Here is a 21454-nt window from a genome sequence, read left to right as displayed (position 1 = left end):
GTCCCACCTGCATTTCTAGAACACAGGGAGCATCTCATCTGCAACTGACAGTGATAATGCCTGTAGACTTCACAAAGACTGGCAATACGCTTGAATGTACTGATGAATGTCACTGCTATGAAAATGGTGGGAATGGCAGCTTCCGACATGATGTTACCTGCTTTGTAGAAACAAAGCGCAGCCAGAGCGCCATCAGTGAACTTAACAATGCCTCACTTTACGTTTTATTTTTGACGGTTGCCACTGTGTATCATCTCAAGCTGGGTGACTGACGTGCTCTCCTGTGTTCCCCTTCATATTTCTAACGATGGTACTTGACTGTGTGTTTCTGTAGCATTTACCTGTATGTGTGTTTTGCACACAAGTCTTTGTCATAGCAGTAGTGCAAAAGTGACGGGACAGAAAGAAAAGAACATACTATATTGTGCCACTTTTGGTGCTGCCACAGTGACTATGATTTACCTAGAAAACAAGCAGGCACTTCTACTCGGCCTATACCAGTCTATACTGTATTTTCACTCTGTGAATAAAGGTGTCCTACACTCATGGAGAAGGCATCACCAAGTTTGCGGTGCAATATCGTAAAATAAAGGTTGCATCATTTACATGATGGTATTAATTACCCATAGTAGTATGTGGCTATGAGAGATGGTGAAATTCAGTGATATGAACTGCATGCTGCCGAGAAATATTGTCATTGCTACACAGTTTTTAGTGTCGAGAGGTGTTCTGGTTTAATGAAACCTTCTGATAGCAGAGCACTGCAGGGAGAGGTCACACAGCTAAGGCAATGCAGGCACAAGGCTTCGACTAACACGTTGTCATCCTCTTCCTTGAAACAGTGCATACTGCTTGTACTTCTCCAGTACATTATAATTTGTTCAACTCTACTGAAACACCCCCTACTCAGGCCTTTCGGGGTAGGGGGGTAGCGGGGTATTCTGTATATGACACCTAATGGACTGTCCATTTTGGCCACCGCTGATTGGCCGGAGCTGAACCAGAGAGAAGGAAATTGGCTGTGGGTGCCTGTTTCCTTCTCACCAGTACCTCAGCCTAGCCAATCAGCACTTCAGCAGCAGCCGAAATGGAGATCTCCACTAGGTGGACATTTATAAAATACTACACCCCCCCTCTCCTTCACCTGTTTTCAATGAGCTTTTGTTGTGAATATGCTGAGCAATTGCCGTGTTAGTCATATTAAGCACATAATTACATTAAAGGTACTTTCTTTATATGTAATAATGAGAAGACTGGTGCTTCTGTGGAAGTCAATTAAACTGTGTTGTTTTCTTCTTTTCGTCAGAGATTGTTTGCCAGGTCTGTAAGCCATGCCACCACTAACTTGTATTGTGCACCAAAAATTCATCACATGTTCTTTATTTGTGCGACACATCGTGTACATTGCTGTAGGTACTACATAGGCGATGTACTCTGTAAGACCAAAGTTATAGTTGTGTACTATGTTTTCTATGTGGTTTATTTTCGATAAGGGATTGTACTGGATGCGTTTGGATTAGGGGGCGGGGGGGGGGGGGGCATGTGTAGCACACACAAATTTTGCTTTGCAATATCCTAAAATAAAACTGTTAAAGCTTCCAAAGTGCAAAGCGTCACTGCTCAATTTTTAGGGGGTCGTCTGGCTTGTGTGACTTGGGTACATATTTTTTCAAGTAGACTTTGTGTATAATATACCTCTGTTTTCTATGCATAGTTATTGATATTTCTCAAAGGCTTACAATATTTTGGGATCACTGCCTTGCAGGAAAGTTCCAAGTCTCCAGATAATTGTTGGCTTGTTGATCCTGCATCTTGTTTAGCTGGTGGGGATGCAACCAGTACAGCAAATTCAAGCACCATGCAGGATGGGTTCAATGGCAGCAAGCATGTAAGTTTTTTTTGTGTGTGCCTGTTTAAAATCTGCAAATGATAAAACAGCATTATTTTGGAAACTTAAATTTACATTTTGCATTCTTGTTTGGATTAACCGGTACAGTGTGGGGACCGATAATGTGCACAGGCAGACCGGAATAAAATTGAAAACAAGAAGCAAATGTAATAGACCTCTTACATGTAATTACTTGGAATTCTAGCGCAAAATCTTGGCGCTAAATATGCTTTAGCCCCAAAACTAAGCATTTGTGAATGTACTGCAGCAGTGCTGCATGCACTGGCAAGTTGGAAATGGAAATGCACCTTCTAGTTTGTTCTGTCATGTTATGTTTCATTTCAGCCTGAAACTGCATTTGGCAGCAAATATGTTTTCATAATGAGGTCACCACAACACAGCCAAATTTCTTCCCCATTTAAGCACGCAGTCAAAAATCAAAGTGGGCACTATGCAGGTCTTTGCATAACTTACACATACGCTGCCTCAATTACATACTATGTGCTTGACCTAGAAGACATTTTTTTGGGTGGGTGTAATTTTAATACTTTGATAACTTCTGTGGGAAGGTGCACTTGTAATGCTAAATTCTGGGGTTTTATGTGCCAAAACCACAATCTGATTATGAGGCACTCCACTAGTGAGCAACTCCAGATTTATTTTGACCACTTGGGCTCCTTTAACGTGCACCCGCTGCACATTACACGAGCGTTTTTGCATTCCACCCCCATCACAATGCAACCGCCACAGCCAGGATTGAACCTGCGACGTTGTGCTCAGCAGAACAGTGCCATAGGCAGTGGGATATTGTGGCAAGTGTCTGAACTGTTGGGGTTACAGTGCATGTATAGAGCATTGTGTAAGAGATTCAACCGACTGAGTACCAATGGAATTGGGTTGAAACTTAGTTGGGCAGGTGACAGGATCGAGAAAAATATTTGGTTGTATGATTCCATCTGAAAAGCACCACTGGCTTCTGCTGTTGTGTATACGTGACATTTTCACAATGCTTCTACAAATTTAGTAGCATGCTCTCACAATGTCGCTTATATTTTCCAGTGTATTATATTGTTTTAATTTCGGTTTCAACATTTAGGAGCTTGAGTGCACAATTAATTCACTCTATAAATTTTAATCAGTTGCATGTGTGTGCGGCTTTTGCCTTATTTGTGATCAGGGAAGCAAGCCACAGTGGGTGCAGACCACTTTGGCATCCCGCCGGAAACGTGTCCACCTGCACTTCGATGACTTGGAAGACTGCTACCTCACAGCGCGGACAAAGAGCCTCAACTCCATGTCTGCTGGTCGGTCTTCATCTGGGAACCTTATAGTGCAGGCATATCAATGGGCGCTTATTGATCACTTAGCAATATTTTGTCACTTTTCACACCAACAGCCTTTTCATAAGAACCAGAGCATAGCTAGCTTGTTATTGTAAGCGACAATGAGACTATTTTTTGCAAATGTTTACGAGGAACAGTTTGGAATTTTTGCCAGCACTGGGCATATGGTCATCTGTGAATGTACTGTGCTTCTGAATGGCCAGCATGTCTTTTATAGGCTAATGCTAGCTTTGCACTAATTCACACTTCTTGTAGGATGAAGAATGTGGGATGGGCTCCTGATAACTTTGCAGCTGTTTTGAACATATTCATTGGCTTGTCAGTTTGCGTGTATTATGTTCAAGTACAATTTTGTTAGAATCCTTGTTAGATGCTATGTCACAATTTGTTCCATTAAACTTGTAAACTTGCATATATTTTGCTAACTAACTTGGTTGTGTGCAGTCATACTGGTCATATTATAGTTGTAAAGGCTTGGGGTAAAGCCTAAAAATTTGAAAGAAAATTTTTTCTTTTCATGGGTATAAAAAGTAAAATAGGGAAGCATAAATCAAACTTATTCAATTTAAAGAGGTGCAGTGAAACTGGTGATGGTATGTAAGCATAAATATCCATGTCCCACATAGCTTCATCTAGTTCATAACGTTCTGTGGTGTCTAGTGGTGTGCAGTGCCTTCAATCGTTCCTCTCAGCAGCAAGTTTAAGATGCTTGGTTCTCATAGAACATAGCATCTGATGTTCTACAGACGAAGAAAAATTTTGCGGCAGAACCCATCTCACGATGACTGTCGATGGTAATGAATTAGCATTGAATCAATATAGCCACACAATGTATTGCCACCGTTGAAACGAGTCATGTATGAAGTGTGTACTACAGCAGGATTCCTCTATCACGTTACCCAAGGAATACTTGGCACCATCTAGTGCCGCCACCGCAAAGCCTGGGGTGGCATCTGAAATACATGGTGCACGGGTGCATACGAATGCTGAGAAAGGAGTCGTGTTAACCGGACTGCCTTCTCGCACTTCTTTCTGGACATGCTGTACCATCTAGCGGTGCTGCTGAAAAGTCTCCGTATGGCCTCTGGGACGAGAAGTGTGGCGCGACGGTGCCTGAAACTATTGTTCCTTTGTGTGCTGCACACTATGTGGCACATACTCAGTGACCCAAGTTGGCAAGAGGTTCATTGATGAGCGGCACATACACAGTGCATTTACAGCACAGCTCTCCAAATCATTGGTGTGAAAGGAGTTCATTGAAAGCAGCTCATACTTGGTGCATTTGTGGCGCAGCCTGCTAATGCGTCCAGTTGCTTTTCTTGAGGAACCCTTATGACATAGCTTCAACTTCGCTCAGCATCGAAGAAATTTTGGAGATCTTTTTTGTCATTGTAGAGTGGCACATTCCCAATGGTACACACCCAGTTATCTAAGTAGGCGTCGAAGGAGTTCATTGAAGAGTGGCATGCAACACCTACTGGCATATACCCAGTGGCCCAAGTTGGCATCAAAGAGGTTCATTGAAGACCAGCACAGACTGAGTGGCACATACCCAGTGCTCCAAGTTGGCATCAAAGAGTTTCTTCGACCAGCAGTGCCTAGCCAGTCCCGCATCTACAGTGGTCTATGTCAGCGTGAAAAAGCTTTGTTGAAGAGAGGCACGTATGCATACATTGGCACATACTCAGGGGCCCAAGTTGATCCAGTGGTTGGTTTTGAACCCTGTTACCTCAGCACAGAAGCCCGATGCGCTAACTATTCGACCACAGACCACCCAGTGACCCAGGTAGGCGGAAAAATGGTTAGATACAAACATACATAAATGCATAGATACAAACATACATAGACAGATAGATAGCTCCTGGAAAGTGTGTGAAGAACCCTAAGAATGTGAGGCCATTAAACAACAGGAAGGACTCTCTTTCATTCAGGACTCTCTTTCAGTCATTTTCTGAGATTAAGCAAGAGCTGACTTCAAAAGCAAAGTCGGACACCGTGCATTGTCTCTCTGCAGATATCTGGGCTAGCATGCAGAACAGAATAAGCCCCTCAGAGCTGAGGGATCGGGAATTATGTGCAGCATTGATCAATAGATAATTTGTACAATGTCCTTTAGTGTCGAAGGAAGCGCGCCATTGTGCAGTTCCGTTCTAACCTTCGGGGCCCATAAGCACCCACCATGGTGGGGTAGTGGCTTTGTTGTTGTGCAGCTAAACCTGAGGGCATGGGATCAAATCCCGGCCGTAGCAGCTGCATTTCAGTGGAGGTGAAATGCAAGAATGCTCGTGTACCATGCATTGGGTGCACATTAAAAAACCCCAGGTTGTCAAAATTAATCTGGATTCCCCGACTACGGCGTGCCTCATGATTATGTCGTTTTGGCATGTAAAACCCCACAATTCAATTATTTTTTTCGGGCATATAAGATCTAGTGAACAGCTGGAAATTTTGAACGGCGCAACCCAGAACAAGCGCAGAAGAATATGGACATAGCACTGTGTGCGTCATCCCCTCCTGTTCTTGGCCTCTGTTGTACCATTCAAAATTCTAGATGATCAATAAAAAAGGCAAATTCTGTAGTGTAGTCAATTGGGGCCAATAAGTCCTAATGAGTCCAATTCTGTTGAGCAAACAAATTGGTCCTGTTGCAAATGCCATTTTTTTGTTACTGGTTGATTAATTATTTTCAAAGAAATAGGCTATTATTTGTCAATAACCTCACAGGCTACTAGTTTTTCTATTGGAATTTTCACTTGAGTGACATTTATCAGTCTTGTGTTAGTTTGCTGGCCTCATTCTATTAACTGAAAGTTTTTGTATGACCTTCATGCCATTATTTTCCAGTAGCAAGTTCTCTGACTGTGACTACAACTGATGTACACTCAGAGTATGATTCTGAAGATAGTTGCTTCAGACAAGTCCTTTTTTTTTTTTTTGCTTTACTTGTTGTTGGGCAGAGACTTTCCGCCTTTTCAGGTAGATGGGATTTATGGTGTTGTACTTGGCAAAGCAGAATCTATGCACATCTCATGCCTTGTAATTGCTAAGACATGCCCAGACATTCTGCCTGTGTGCTACTTCAGTGAATGTGCAACAGCATAAAATTTAAGTGTGTAGCTGTGGACACAATGTATATTTGAACTGATCCAGAAGAACAAAGTAATACAAGCATGCAGGCTGTGTGCTGGCCTCTTCTTGGCGAAAGAGCACAATTGATAGCCAGCAGACGAAAATTCTGAAAGTCAGTGAAAATGTTGAAGCACGGGAAGGGCTGAGATAATTATTCTGTGATTTGAAAGACTTGTCACAATTGGTGGACACGCACCCCTGCATGGAGCCCTGTTTGCAGTTCCTTTTAGTTTTTCTCAGAGATACAAATGTATTACGGATGTTGCCGCATTGCAGTATGTACTATCAGTATCAAATGAAACTTGAACAGCAGAGCGCGTGGCCCAAGCATAAGTGAAAGTACAGTGCACGCCGTTCCAGTCATGACCATCGACAGGTGTGCACTTTCAGTTTGGCTGCACTGCGCGATCCCCTCTATAGCGAGATATCTTTGATTCTGTTCTTTTTCTTATATTTGAAAGGGAGAAAATTAAAAAAAAAAATGAAAGAAAACAGAAGCTAAAACATTGCAGTTTATGGCAAGTATTGTTGCGCAGTTCGACAAAACCATAAGTACTATTGGCGGCAAATGAATCGCGAACAGCGGAGCGCGAGGTGCAGTTTGCACCATCATGGTTACAGATAGATCCGCTCATGCGATTTTGATTGGCAAACTTGCGCAGTGCGCTATTGCTGGCAGCCGTAACGGTGGCCAGCATGGGCGTGCTGAGCATGTTTGGCCGTTTTACAGAACAGAAGTGAAAATATCTCACTATAGGGGGGATTGCGTAGTGCGGCCAAACTGGATGTGCATGCCTGTCAATGGTGACGGCTATACAGCGTGCACTATACCTTCGCTTATACTTGGGCCATGCGCTCTGCTGTTCATGTTTCATTTGATGCCAAAAGGTACTATATACATATGAACAAGAAGAAAGGAGACCAAGGGGCCCGATTTTTATTAGTCATATCATAAGCCAGCAAACAAACACACCAAGGGCAGAATAGGGGTAATTACTTGTACTTACTATTTCAGTTAAAGAAACAAATAAATGGAAATGAAGGTGGATGAATAAACAACTGGCTGCAAGTGGGATATGAACCCACGTGTTTGCATTACGCATGCGATGCTCTTGCCAATTGAGCTACCCCGGTGCCGTTTTCTCATCCACTTTTCTGGGGTATTTATGTTTATCTACTTGAACTAACCCTGGGAGTGTTAGCCAGTGCCACCACTCACAAGCCTTGGCGGCGGATGTGGAACATCCTTTCTGCCACAGGCGTCACATGTCTGACCTTTATGGGTGAAGGCAACTGGTCAATAAACCCACACATACTACTGAAGGCATCAATGCTGCCATATTCAAAACCCTCACTATGTAATGAACGAGAAGAAAGGAAACCGAGGGGCCTGATTTTTATTAATCATACCATAAGAAGCCAACAAGCAAAGACGCCAAGAATGATATAGGGGAAATTACTTGCACTTATTGATTGAATTAAAGAAATGGTAATGGAAATGAAAGTGGATGAAAAGAAACTGGCTGCATGTGGGATATGAACACACGTCTTCGCAGCACGCGTGCGAGCTCTTACCAGTTGAGCTACCGCGGCACCATTTTCCCATCCACATTTCTGGGGTATATATATATTTGTTTATTTATTTATATATATATATATATATATGCGGGATCATCTTTTAAGTTTTCCAGAATTATGCCAACAGGACAAGAATTATGCTATCTGATACATGCAATTTTTTGAAATTCCAGAAAACTTAAAAATGATCACTCCATATATATATGCAGTCATTGTAATATACACTACTGCTTACTGCCTTTCCTGTGACAATATTTGTGTAAAGCTTATGTAAAAAAATGTTTTCTTGTGCAAAATTATTGAAAATTTTTGTTGGTGTCATTACAGATGGCCTAAAGGAGTTTACAGAAAACCTTTCAAAGTTCACAAGGTACAGCAGCATGCGCCCTTTGGCAACACTCAACTATGCCACTGATCTGCTCAATGGCACCAGCATTGTTTCCAGGTAAGTGTTGTGCATGTCGTGTAGCAACAGGGTCTGCATCTCCAAGTTTTAATGCCGCTCTGTTTTTGTTGATTGATTGATTTATTTATTCATTAGTGTTATTTTTTTCAGCATAGAATTTGACAAGGACAATGAGTTTTTTGCCATAGCTGGGGTCACCAAGAAGATAAAGGTATCGATATTTTTCTAAATATTAGTAAATGACAGTGTGAAACTTGGTGAGAATCTGAATTTCTGGTTGTGCCTCTTTGTCAGGTCTTTGAGTATGGCACAGTTATACAGGACATTGTGGACATCCACTACCCTGTCAATGAAATGATGTGCAATTCAAAGATAAGGTAAGTGTCATTGTTTACATAGTTTAATGTAACTTCTGTGTATTCCTTTGCTCATTTTTGTGTTTTGCTGCTGTTGTGGCATGTTCCTTATGTTCTTTACTTCCAGTTGCATCAGTTGGAGTTCATATCATAAGGGCATGCTGGCCTCTAGTGACTATGAAGGCACTGTGACCATCTGGGATGCTTTTACTGGACAGAAGGTCAAAATGTACCAGGTGAGATTTGTACATATTTTGTGCAGAACGGCATCTCTGGTAACTTGTTGGCACCTTGCAGATGTTCAGCAATTACAGTTGGTAAAAAGAAACTTGCTTGCAGGTCTGTTCCAAAGTAAAACGAACATGAGAGTAGCTGCTGAACTGCATTGCTGTGCAGTACAAAAGAGCTGTCTAGAACTGACACTCAAGTACAAATTGTGTGTTCAATTACAGTAGGATAAAATGTGATGGACTGTGGCATTATGTGCTGCAAACTAGGTTTTTCTTGAAAGTGTGCAGGAATGTCGTTAGTACCAGCACTGAGGGTGTTTTTGTAATTTTAATTAAAGATTCAGTGGTGGAATTCAAGCTGCAGCTGATTGTATAGAGAGAGTCCTTATACAGGGTGTCCCACATAACTTTAGCCAGAGTTTCAAAATATGCGAATGCCATGTAGCTGGACAGAACCAAGTTAATGTTGTTTGCCGTCGCTTGGAGACACTCAAATAATTTTTTTATTCTGTCTAATTAGACAATTACTTTTAATTAATCATCTTCTCAGGTATAATGAGATGAACAGTGTCAATGAGAAAATTGTAGAGTGACGTGAAAAACTCTCGATACAGCTTTCTGTTGCTCAGTACGTGTTGCATAAAAGTGTTTTTCCGAGCGTGAAAGAAGCCCACAAATACACACAAAGTGCCTCGAATGGCCAGTCGCACAGTAATTTTGTGTGTATTTGTGGGCTTCTTTCACGCTCGGAAAAACACTTTTATGTAACACCTACTGAGCAACAGAAAGCCGTATCGTGAGTTTTTCATGTCACTCTACAATTTTCTCATTGACACTGTTCATCTCATTATATCTGAGAAGATGATTAATTAAAAGTAATTATTTAATTAGACAGAATAAAAAAAATAATTTGAGTATCTCCCAGCAACGGCAAACAACATTAACTTGGTTCTGTCCAGCTACATGCCATTCACATATTTTTAAGCCCTGGCTAAAGTTAGCTGGGACCACTGTCAGTTGTAGCTGCACATATGCCAGTTTCACCTGTCATTGGCAGTGCGAGGTTACGCAGTGATACAGTTCAGCCGTTACTCCTTTGTTCTGCTTTGTTCTGTTTATGCCATCCACCATATGCATAAATTGAAACAAACAGAAAAAAAGACGGTGGAATGCTCATTATGCATGATCACATTGGTGTGTGGTGTGCACTCATTGTGTAGCAGTTTATAAGTGTGCTGTAGTTCCAGAGTTGCATGTTGGAACCTGAGTTGTGCCATTATTACAAACATTGGCAAATGTGTAAGTGCAATGTCATTTGATGTGCTTGCATTTGCTTTATGTTGGTGGTACTATAAACTATTTCATATATCTGCATGAACATGCTGTCATAGTAAGCTTGTGTGTTCTACTTTGTCTCATTGTTAGGTGCCGCCAATTTAAAATAAGTGTATGCACATCATCTCAGTCTGCTGCACCAGTGTGCCTATCTCTTGAATGTAAACAAGTCTACATCTGAGCATTTGTCGATATGTGATTGTATCCTCACAAAGAAAGATGCTACTGTATACCTTATTGATTTGCTTTTGGTAACTGCAAAAAATTTTTTACTTTCATGTACAATTTCTTTTAGTCTTTGCAACAGGTGTTGCCTATGCTGAACTAATTAAACATAGTTTGTGTACCTGAAAGTAGCTGTGTAAATACCGCAACCTGTGTACTAGAATTTGAGATGCACGTGAAACTGATGTACACATTCATGATGTGGAGAACATATTCTGTGTAAATACAGTTGAATGTGCTGCAAACAGCACTTTAAAGTTGCCTAATGCGGTGATGCAAGGAAATGGCGCCATGGGCAGGACATGCCATTGCCCCTTTGACTCTGCATACTGCATGCCATCCGTGGATTGCAGTGTGGCATGAGAAGTTCAGTGTGGCATGCCATGCCAAAGGGAACAAATATGTGTTGACAAATTCATTGACTCATATTTTGAAAATTCCTGCAATTAAATAGTAATTCTGTGCAGTTTGCTGTTAAACTCACACATGCATGCACGGACACATACGCACACACTTGCTTGACAGCATACGACGACAGCAAACATGCACAAACTTCAACAAAACCTACAGTGATGAAATGACACGTAGTGTGTAATGAAATGTTGAAATGTGTTATTAACAACTACGCTAGAAGCGTAATGTTCTGCCTAATAGCAAGTAGAACCTTAAAATGTTTATTTAATGTCGTCTGCTTTAATGTGATTGTTGAATATGTATTGTTTGTTGTGTTTTGTAGTGTTCTGTTGCCTGTTATGTTTGTTGTGTTGCTGTGTATTGAGCAAAATTTTTTTTACACTTAATAACGAAACCTGAAACAGTTGTACCATAAAGGCTCTTGATTTGACATCATTTATGTGCTTCCCCTGTTTTTCCTCTCATGCATTTCTGCTAATGATCATCTGATATTGCTTTTTCGATCCACTAATTTGCACATTCGGCTTTTTGTAAGGTGCAGTAAAAATCAATAAAGCAGTTGCACTGGCACTTGAATGTTTCTCTGAGTAGTTGCTATGTGGATGACTTCCAGTTGCATGTTTTTTTGTACTTATAAAATGTTTATTCATCTAGTGAAAGAGGCACAGTAGTTGAGCCCAATGGTGGTTTTCGGCTTTTCATTATTCTGCTGCGCATGCTCTCTGCTTGTTCCTTTTGCTGTGCATGTTCCCTGGCATGACGAGCTGCTTCATTATTTTACTTTCATTTGCACTGCTCTTCTGGCGTATGCCATAGTCATGGTGGCATCTTCCCTATCACCCTCTGCCAATCTAAAGTCCTGGACACATCTGTAGAGTCTGCTTATGAGAGTCACCAGGTCTGTGGAAACAAAGGTGTGCACTTACCTAGATGTGCTTCTTCTCTTTCTCATTTTTGCTTTTCTGTCATCTGTAGAAATCTTGGCACCATTTTTACGAAGCGTGCAGTTTATGTGGGTAACATACATTTGCAAATAAATTAAAAAAAGGAAAAGCTAGAGTTATAATGTTAGGGAAATAAATATATTTCTCTATTAAAATCAATGCTTGTGTGATGTGAATGCAGTTCTTGAGTGAATTATTTAGTTATATGTATAAATTGCCACAGTTGTTAGTGCACTTCCCCACATTTTGTTTGTACCTACCACTGCTTCATTTTCACTCAAATTTTGTTACAGGATTGAATTTTCTTTTTGGTCTGCAATAAACTTGCCATTGTTGCTTATCTGACTTGGCAACTAAAGAAAACGGCGTGGATAACGGGTATGGCAGGGCAAATAGATGGGATCGCTGTTTGTGTGAAAATTTTGTTTTGCTTTCTTGCCTTTAGTGAGATTGCAAAGCAGTTTGGCATTGATGAAATGGGAAACATGAGGCAGCCCAGCCCACAAGCCACCTTGCTACACCCGTTATTATCTACGCCATTTTCTTTAGTTGCTGAGCAGTAGTGAAATTGGTCTATGTGTATTTAATAGCTTGCTTATAAGATGATGACCTTTCATTTTTTCTTGGTGAACCATGTAAACAGGGATGCTAAGTGGTACATTAAAGATGCAGACGAGGAAATTCAGTCTTGTATAGTAAAATTTGAGCACAGAAAAGCTGCACTAAGCACAAGAACATATACATATATTATAAAGTTTTTAAAATTAAAATGCATGTCACTATCATTGCATCGTGGCTTATAGTGATAGGGCTCTAATTTCTATCATATTTAGTAAGGTAATGGCTGTTGTGTTGTGCTGTTATACAAATTTATGTTGCATGACTGTAGCTGGTGTGCGCTGTACTTATTCTTTAATTTTCAGCAGAACTGGCCAACTTAGATTAGTTGGGCTTACCCACTGGAAGCATTGTTATTTCAGAGATTATAAAGATGGTCCATTCCTTAGCTGCACTGTAGCTGCTTTTTGACTTGTGGCCTAACCAAATCTTTGGCTTTTCTTGTTAGCAGGTGGTGGCACTGGCTTAACATTTCATGCACATGATTCTCATCCAAGCATGGTCATCTACACAAAAGTCATCCACAGCACCTTAGTCCTTTAAAGGAACACTAAAGAGGATTCTTTAGGCTGAATTGGTAAATTGCACTCAGGTGCGTTCAGATAAGGACAGTCAATGGGAGGTCCTGACGAGGGTATTAAACTGTAACTGAACTGAAAACTGTAAAAAAAAAAAAAAATTACTTGTACCTAAACAGAACTGAACTGGAATGGTACGATTTTTTGCACTCCAAAATGAAACTGGAAGGAAAATATCATTTTCGGTTCAGGTTGGCCACCTTTTTCTGAAGCTTTTCATCCATGCACTGCCTGCACTTGTGGCTGTGCTACCTCATTTGCAAATACACACCATCATCCCTTGATTTTAAAAGTAGCAGCACTGTTAGTAGTGTTTTGAGTGTATTGCATCAGGGGTCAGAAGGTTTTTGTTAGCCCGACAATATTTGCATCACATACGACGCACGGACTCCTCGGATTGAGATGCGTGCAAAGTACCCGAGACAGTGGAGAAGTTATACTTGTTGCTGGTCCCCAGTGTGATTTTGAATGGCAGGCATTGATTTTTTTGTTAGCACCAAAAAGTGTTACTGGGCCATTGAGGGGACATATCAATGAAGCGAGCTATCAAGGCTCTCTTAGAATATTTAGTTAACACAGGCCTAGGTTCAAGGCTGTGAATGTGCCCTTCGAACACGAATTTGTATATAATCACATCCTACTGCCTGTCCTCATCATTACTCCTCAGTCCTCTATTTTTCTCTTCTTCCCTTTTCTCCTGAGCATAGTAGTGTGCTGAAGGACCTCTGCGTTTCCTCTATATATTCTGCTCTCTCTTTACCTCAATAAAGCTTCATATAGATTCCAGCATTGGTGTTGGATTTACATAATTATTTTGTATATACATGCGGCCTGAAGGACAAACAACAGGCGTAGTCTTTCAACGCAGCTGCGTCGAGTTCTTGCACAAACTAAATTTGTGCTGTTTTCCTGTAATTGTTCTTCGGTTATGCAAACCAACGAACCAGTTCGACCTGGTTTGAACTGTTATGTCTTCGCTACAGAGTTGAACCAGAACTGAACTCGTTTTGGTGAATCAAAATGAAAACAGGAACAAAAAAAGTTTCGGTTTGGTGCTGAACTCTTGACTATTTTTTTATTTCAAGAAAATCTTTGAAATAGCAAAATCCTACAAACATAGAAACTGAGCTTATTTTTTCAGTACATGCCTTTCTTTGTTGAACATGAATAAATCTTGCTAACACAAGGGGCACGATCAGAGATTGTTGTTCGGAATGTGTTTTCAGTTTGCATTCGGTTTCGCCTCATGCAACTGGCCTAGCCCGTGCCGATGTCGGCAGCGGCGCCCGTCGGTGCGGCCTAGGCCAATCGCATGAGCCGAAACTGAGTGCAAACGGAACATGTGTTTCAAACAACGATCTCCGATAGTGCCCAAGGTGGAAAATGTGGCTTTGAGAGAGCATCCAGACTTCGAGAGAGAGTGAAATTATTTAAAAATTTTCTGCACTTTCATACTTTTCATACTTTCCTTACACAACTTCATAAATAAACGTTAAATAAAATATGCAGCTGCGGCACACATCTCGGAATCTATGTGATTCGAAGTGAAGCGGTCAATGAGAGGCTGTCAATTTGCCCATTTCATTTCATTCCTGCGCCTGGTGCACATACATGTGCTTTCGTGCACCCGTGCTGCTGCTGATGTTGATGATTGCTGGGGCTTTTCTCTTTGTATAAAGGGCGATCTATGGAAGGATGAAGCGCAGATATGACTTCTAAATTATGAAAAAATTGTAGAAAGAAGAAAAACAATTATGAAAAATGTTCTTTCTATTGCCCTTTTTGCCCATTTTCTGGGCCACTCAGCTATTTTCAACTGCACCACCTTTGTTCGTCACCGTTTCATAGCCTTGATGTAGTGCTATGCACTGTGGCACCAGTGCTGTCAACCCAGGGGAACTTCCCTATATCGAGGTATTTTAGGCCTTGTTTAGAGAAATAGGGAAATTTGTTTATACCTGGGGAAAGGTTTCACTATGACGTGGAGGAAAGAAAGCTGCATTAAAAAACAACTGCTGTGATGCCATGATGACCGATAAGTGCAACTGTTTACAATGGCATGTTTTTTATTTCAGTCACCATGCATTACCTTCGTTTTAGCATGTGAAGTATGATTTATGATCCTACTGCAGTGCAGTTAACACATCTTGCCCATTAAACAACAAGGTGTGGATGCCTTCATTAATTAACAGAGTACAGATACTGCACTATATTTGCCATTTGTACCTTTAGCTGTGCTGTCACTGTTAGTGCCCTTTGAATAAAATATTTATCTTTAACCAGAAAGCAAACGTATGCTGCTACGTACACCAAAAAAGCAGCACAGGCAAATCTCGGCGTAAGCAGACACATATACCTAGCACTGAGCACTACAAGATGGTCGTGGCTCTGAGCTGCCGACTATCCACGTAAGTTCACCTGGAACTGATCATAGGCAGAGAAAGCTTGGACAGAGTCCACTTCTGGAGTCATTTTTATTGTGAGTTGAGTTTTGATAAGCCAGAAACCATTGAACCATTTGGCGGGCAAAGATGGAACAAGTGCCTGTGGTAGCTCCTCATAGTGTCATGAGATTTGGACAACATTTGTTTGAGACTAGTCAGTAGTTTGTGAATAAATAAAATATAAGAAAAAGACATTGCATTCTAAAGAAACCAGAGGCTAAACAGTCAGTTTTGACCTGTTTTAGAGGAATAAAGGCCCGGACAGGTGAAAATGCTTATAAATTTGTGATGATGTACTGACATAATGGTGCTGTGGTTAAAGCACAAAATTCAAGAAGAGAAGCTTTGCCCTTCATTTTCTCAACTAATCGCCAAACAGTTTCTGCCAAATGAATACAAATCAAGTTTTGCTAAAATTTTTTACCAGACAGTTAACATAGTGTTGTTCTTTTTTGTGTCTCCTTAAAAGAGACACCAAAGAGTGGCACTAAACTCAGTTTGTGCTGGTATTCTTGCAAAACAGTATTTTCATTCATTTGATTGGAAAAGGTTTACTACAGTGGAGAACATAAAGGCAATACTTTTCTATTGAATTTCATGCCAGTACGTCGGTGGAACATCACAGATTTTGAAGTGTTTTCTTTTATATGGAATCAAAACAAGACAGAAGTTCAAAGGAAGATGAAAACTTCGAATGATAAGGAGTAGTCAAACAAGGAATGTCGCTTTAAGCCAACGTTTCGACAAGGGGACTTGTCCTCACGAAGGCAAGTCTCCTTGTCGAAACATTGGCTTAAAGCAACATTCCTTGTTTGACTACTCCTCATCATTTTTCGTATTTGGGTAATTTTGAACCAGGCAGAATTCTCAAAACCCGCTACGTCTAGCCTTTGATTCTTCTAGGATACGGGGTAGTTCTTCTTTACAGAAAAACAATTAACTAGACTTGAGCAGATGCTGTCCAAGTCCATGACTTTATGGCCATCTGCTGTGAGAACATCCGTGCATCGTCACCACTTGTCATCCATTTCTGCGTCTCTTCTGGCTTACCAAGAGTCTTGTCACTATAAGAGTGGCCAGTTAGCTTTTGCAGTGCAATTCACTATAGACCCTTTTCATAATTGTAAAGCTAGCTTTCCTGTGAAACAGTTTGCCTAACTAATGGTGATGTACTGATTTTTCCAAACAGTATGAGCAGTTTGCTTGTCTTATGAGTCATGACATGGAAAATGTAGGTGCTTCTTGTGTGATGAAACCATGTGCAAAAGATGAGCCTGAGCATGTGCAGCTACCACTTTGTCTTCATTTGAATATTGACCGGTGCCACTGTTAGTTGAACAAGTGTGCAGTGCAGAGAAGCACTCTTTCAAATTATGAAGTGGGCTTATTACAGTTTAACTTGGCATTCCTCTTTAGTGTGCCTTTACTGCTGTCACATTTAAGTGAGAAGAATGCAACAAACTGCTTGTGTATCAGCAGTGCTGCTGTAAAGCTTCTTGTAGTTGTGCTAAGCATACACGATTCCTTGTCCTGAGACTGTGTTTATAGAGCTGGGTGCCAAGCATTTACCAGGGACTGGTTCTACCGCTTGCTGATCAGTTGCGTGCAACAGTTTGTTTAAATGGCAACAGTTCAGCCCAACACCAGGAACTGTCATGTGTGATTTTGATTTGTAGCATCAGGCAAGACAAAATTCCTTGTACAACTACAGCAACAACCTTCAAAGCAGGTGACATGTAACAATTGCAGGGCTCCTTATCCATTTCAGGCATAGGATTAGTTGACTGTGGGTACGATTTACAGCTGTACTGCTCGGGCACACATGAACTTTTTCTCATTAATGTGTGGTTTAGCATAGGGAAAAAAATTGTGCAAACGACTACATGCTACCAACAATAAAATCTCGTGTTTTGTCAAAGGTGACCTAAGGCTTTCAGGCTATGAAACAAGCTTTTAAATCAATGTATAAATAGTTAGCCAGGTAAAATTTAAAAGTGATCTAATTAGGCCAAATACAAAATATACTGAATGCTTCTTGATGTGATTTTGAACAGAGTATATTTGGTTTGATGGGTGTGGCAGGGTTAAATTGCGGTGGTCATAGTGTCGACACAGTGGTGTTTTTCGGCACCAGTAGGTGGCATCGTCCCATCAATTTGTTTACCATTCTATTTATCAGTTCCTTTCCTTTATTTATGTAAATGAAGGAAGGACCTACTCAAACATGCACCCAGATAATTTGGGGTTGAAGGGGAAGTTTCATACTGTAACTACAATGAAACATAGAGCACTTTGGGTCTGCAATAACTATGAGGGGATGCTGTTATTTGGAAAGGCATAGTGATGCTAGTGCTAATATTTTCAAATACCGTTTTCTGCTTAAAATTGGAAATCTTGTTGTAGTTGGAAGTTAACCAAAGGTCACTGGGCCAATTGGCATTGGGGGCCCACGGTAAAGCCACAAATAAGGCATTGCAGAGTGAAATGGGTTGAGCTGTTTTTGAAGTCTGAGAAGCACAGAACAAAGTTAGTTTTGAATAAGAAATACTCAGAAACATGGATAAAATGAAATAAGTGGCTAAAGTGCACAAATATCTGTACTGCAAAGGTGTGGATACGAAATGGAGGAAGAGGTTGGGAAAACAGGCAACCAAATCTTAGGGTAATTGGGAGTGCAAGTAGACAGCTTGAAAGTGAGAGAAATGGAAACGGCAAATTGGATGCAAAAGATAGAAAGAAAAAAAGCCCATGGGGATTTACAAATGTGGCAGGAAAGAAGTTGGGAGATAAAATCTGTACGATAACACTATCAGGGACAGTGTGTTTCTATTTAAGGGCTCAGCTGGCTGCCTGAGGACAAAAGCATACTGGAGCAAATATTTCCAACAATATGAGGTATGTGTCTGCTGCAGCAAAAGTCCAGAAGGGGCTCAGCACATTGTAATGCTGAGTCGTAATGCAGAAGCATTGGGATTCAAAGCAGATGGAAGCATTAACGCCTTCAGTGCTGCGCTATTATCTCAAATTCTCACCAGAAATGGCCAAATTATTTTAAAGACCCAAGTTATCAACTTGCTCTGCGTCCTCAGAAAAAATAAATTTGGTTCTGCTTGTGCTTTCCCATTAAATGTGTGCTACCATCTCCCAAAGGAACGACTAAGCACCGAGACAATAAGCTCATCTATGGCATTGTTAGAAAATAAAAAGTACTGCTGATGAGCTGAGCTCATCCCTGGCTGTTTTTACTGGAAACCCATGTACGAACCCAGCTCGTCCAAGGCAAGAAAGGGGTTGACCGATCAGCAGTTGAGATAAACAAGGCACATTTAGAGTGTTGGTGGAAAAAAAAAACACAAGAAAAAGCCTGATAAAACCAGAATCATTATAGGCATAGGTAACTGTACTATATAGAGATAGAGGCTTTAATGAAGAGAGAGGAGAAATAGGCAAAATGCAAGACTGCAATACATGTATATAGTACCTCATTAGCTCATGCAGGCTAGATAACTATGTTTCTGCCCCGTTTCAAAGGGTATGCCAATAGAAATCATTACGATGATATTCATCCACTTTTGCTTCTGTCAAAGGCATTGCTTAGTCCTGATGTCTAAACAGATCTTGCCAGTGGCCATAGTATCAAAAGTGGTCTGGGGTATACATGAAAAGTGGTGGGGATTTCAGTAAATTGAAGGAAAGAGCAGGCCGTCTTTTGACTGAAGCTGTAGGTAGCCTGCTCCAAATAGAATAATATTAGGCTCAGATGTTCATAATAGTATTGTCTAGTAAATAAGCAGGTCTTATTTAGCATGAATAGTGCTGAGCAATTTAAACATAATTGGCCCACATGGTGGCCAGTGCTTTTTGCACCACCGGTGAGCTCTGGGTGATATCTTCGAGGCCGAATGCATTCACAATACATCATAAAGGCCCTTTCTTTCTTCCTGTACCATAATATGTCGGCTTGGTGTCCCCAGTGCACCCACTGGTGGCGCAAAAAGGGCTGGTCATCGTGCGAGCTGAGTATCACGTTTCAGTCGCTGAGCACTGTACAAAAAAGTTGTATGACTTCTTTTACTCTTTCGTTACTGCTAGAAATGTGCTCATTCTTGAGGCTTTTATGTTTTAAAGCTTTATTTCAAGATGTATTAGTTGCAGTGTATACCGTGACACATTAAATTGTATCCCGTTCATTGGTGCTTTGAATGGAAGTAAAGCAGAAATATTGCTCATATAGTTTTTGAGAATGGTTATGTGAAACTTCAGAGAAGCACCTCAGTAAGCATGAATCCAAGTAATTGCTATATTTAGTATAAGTACAAAGAGTAAAAAATATCTGAAATATGTAAAATATGTGCCTTGCTCCTAGTTCCCAACTTGTGTAAGTTAGACCGTGCAAAAGGAAAATATTAGCATATTTGGTGGTGAGAATATCAGCCATATGAAGTCCATGCTATGTGGGAAAGCTGTTTCTTTGCAGATTGAAAATGGGTAAGCACCCATGGTGCAGGGATCATTTGTCTTCAGTCATTGCAATAAGCACTTGTATCCTTTTGTACTGCATTCTTTAAGCTCTGAAAGCAATTATTGTCACATTGCGAAGCATGTTCAAACCTCCTCATATTTGATTATTGTGTTTGAACAGCTTTTTTGTGCACAAGCTGGTCTAGTCATGCCCCTAGAACCGGAGCCTTCACATTCTTTGTACGGTAAAGCACTTGTACAGTACTGTACAGTAATGTATGGTAATGTACAGTTTTGCACAGTAATGAATAAGGGCATTTGCTCAGTTAGCTTTCCAAAAGTACGAGATTATACTGCTGGTAAAGCTTCTGCCAATGGTCAGTTGGAAGTTAACTGCATGTTCTTGTGTGAGTAAAAACTCCACATGATGGGAAGGATTGTTTGTAATAAGTTATACATATGCTGTTGAAACGCTGATGGATAAAAGCAGCCTGCAGGGTGATAAAATGAAATTGCTTTTCATATTAGTCGAACACAATCCTCAAAACAACATGCACTCCTGAGCATGTACTGATGGTTTGGACATAGTTGAAACAACATAGAAAAAATAAAAAAATTAGACAACCCAACAAAAGCTTCTGTGTATTCCCTTCTGCTATCATTTAAAAATTATTGTGCCGAGTCAATCAAAGCGCAGGTTTGGCATTGTTTGTTTGTGGGAGTGCTAGGAGTACTGAAGCCTAGTTTCGACGATACCTGCTGTCGAAGTTTTTTTTTTCTAGATTCCCCAATGTGTTGAAAATTGTCAAATCTGACCAATAATTGAAGTGTGGTTGTCATTTCATACCATGCATGGCTTGCATAATTTGCAGGATACCATGCATACCATGCGTAATTTGCAGGATATGTGACGGCAATGTTTAACAGTGTGTAGAAAAATTGTGGCCCAAATTGATCAATTTCTTTGTGCTCAGTAACGAAAGAGTTAAACAGTGGGTGCTTGCACATCTTGTCAGGCACATGTAAATGTACAGATTTTCCATGGAAGTACTTGTCTTCATGCAGTTGTGGATACTGGTGGACACCATTTATTTCTTTTTTGTTATTGTCAAAAAATTTGGCAGCTATGTTGCTTGGTGGTGTTATTTTGCTTGGGTATTGTAAATGTGTGAAGTTTGACACAGTATTGTATGAAATTGAAAATGCAGGTTCCCAGATCGCTTGAATTAATGACATAAAGGTGGGTGCAGTATGTGTGCGAAATTGCAATACAGTAACTGAATTGTAGTGTACCTGCATTTAATATTGACTGAATCACTTTTGCACAGAAGTACAGCAGGCTCTGCATGAATGAAACTGTTGACAAGGGGAACTCGCCAAATTTTTGCACCATAAAACCCAAACGAAAATTTCTAAAATCTTCAAGGTACAGTGCAGCCGTGGTTTATATGTGAATTTTTAGTGTAGTACATCATCATAACAGTACACATGGCCACCTATTGACA

At 40.6% G+C, this 21454-nt stretch overlaps 1 protein-coding gene across 3 annotated transcripts in view; it reads left to right on the top strand.

Moving 5' to 3' along the window:
• Positions 1 to 21454, top strand: part of LOC142583645 (E3 ubiquitin-protein ligase COP1-like) — a 56442-nt gene that overhangs the window by 10716 nt on the left and 24272 nt on the right. For all 3 annotated transcript variants that reach the window (XM_075694151.1, XM_075694147.1, XM_075694140.1), the window contains exons 8-13: positions 1766 to 1888; positions 3066 to 3192; positions 8266 to 8383; positions 8495 to 8555; positions 8639 to 8721; positions 8828 to 8936. In XM_075694151.1, the coding sequence (XP_075550266.1) occupies positions 1766 to 1888; positions 3066 to 3192; positions 8266 to 8383; positions 8495 to 8555; positions 8639 to 8721; positions 8828 to 8936 (621 nt within the window). The remainder of the gene's footprint in view (positions 1 to 1765; positions 1889 to 3065; positions 3193 to 8265; positions 8384 to 8494; positions 8556 to 8638; positions 8722 to 8827; positions 8937 to 21454) is intronic.

This window comes from Dermacentor variabilis, chromosome 1 (genome assembly GCF_050947875.1).
Source record: "Dermacentor variabilis isolate Ectoservices chromosome 1, ASM5094787v1, whole genome shotgun sequence".
Lineage (NCBI taxonomy): Eukaryota > Metazoa > Arthropoda > Arachnida > Ixodida > Ixodidae > Dermacentor > Dermacentor variabilis.
This window is presented reverse-complemented; position numbering and strand designations above follow the sequence as displayed.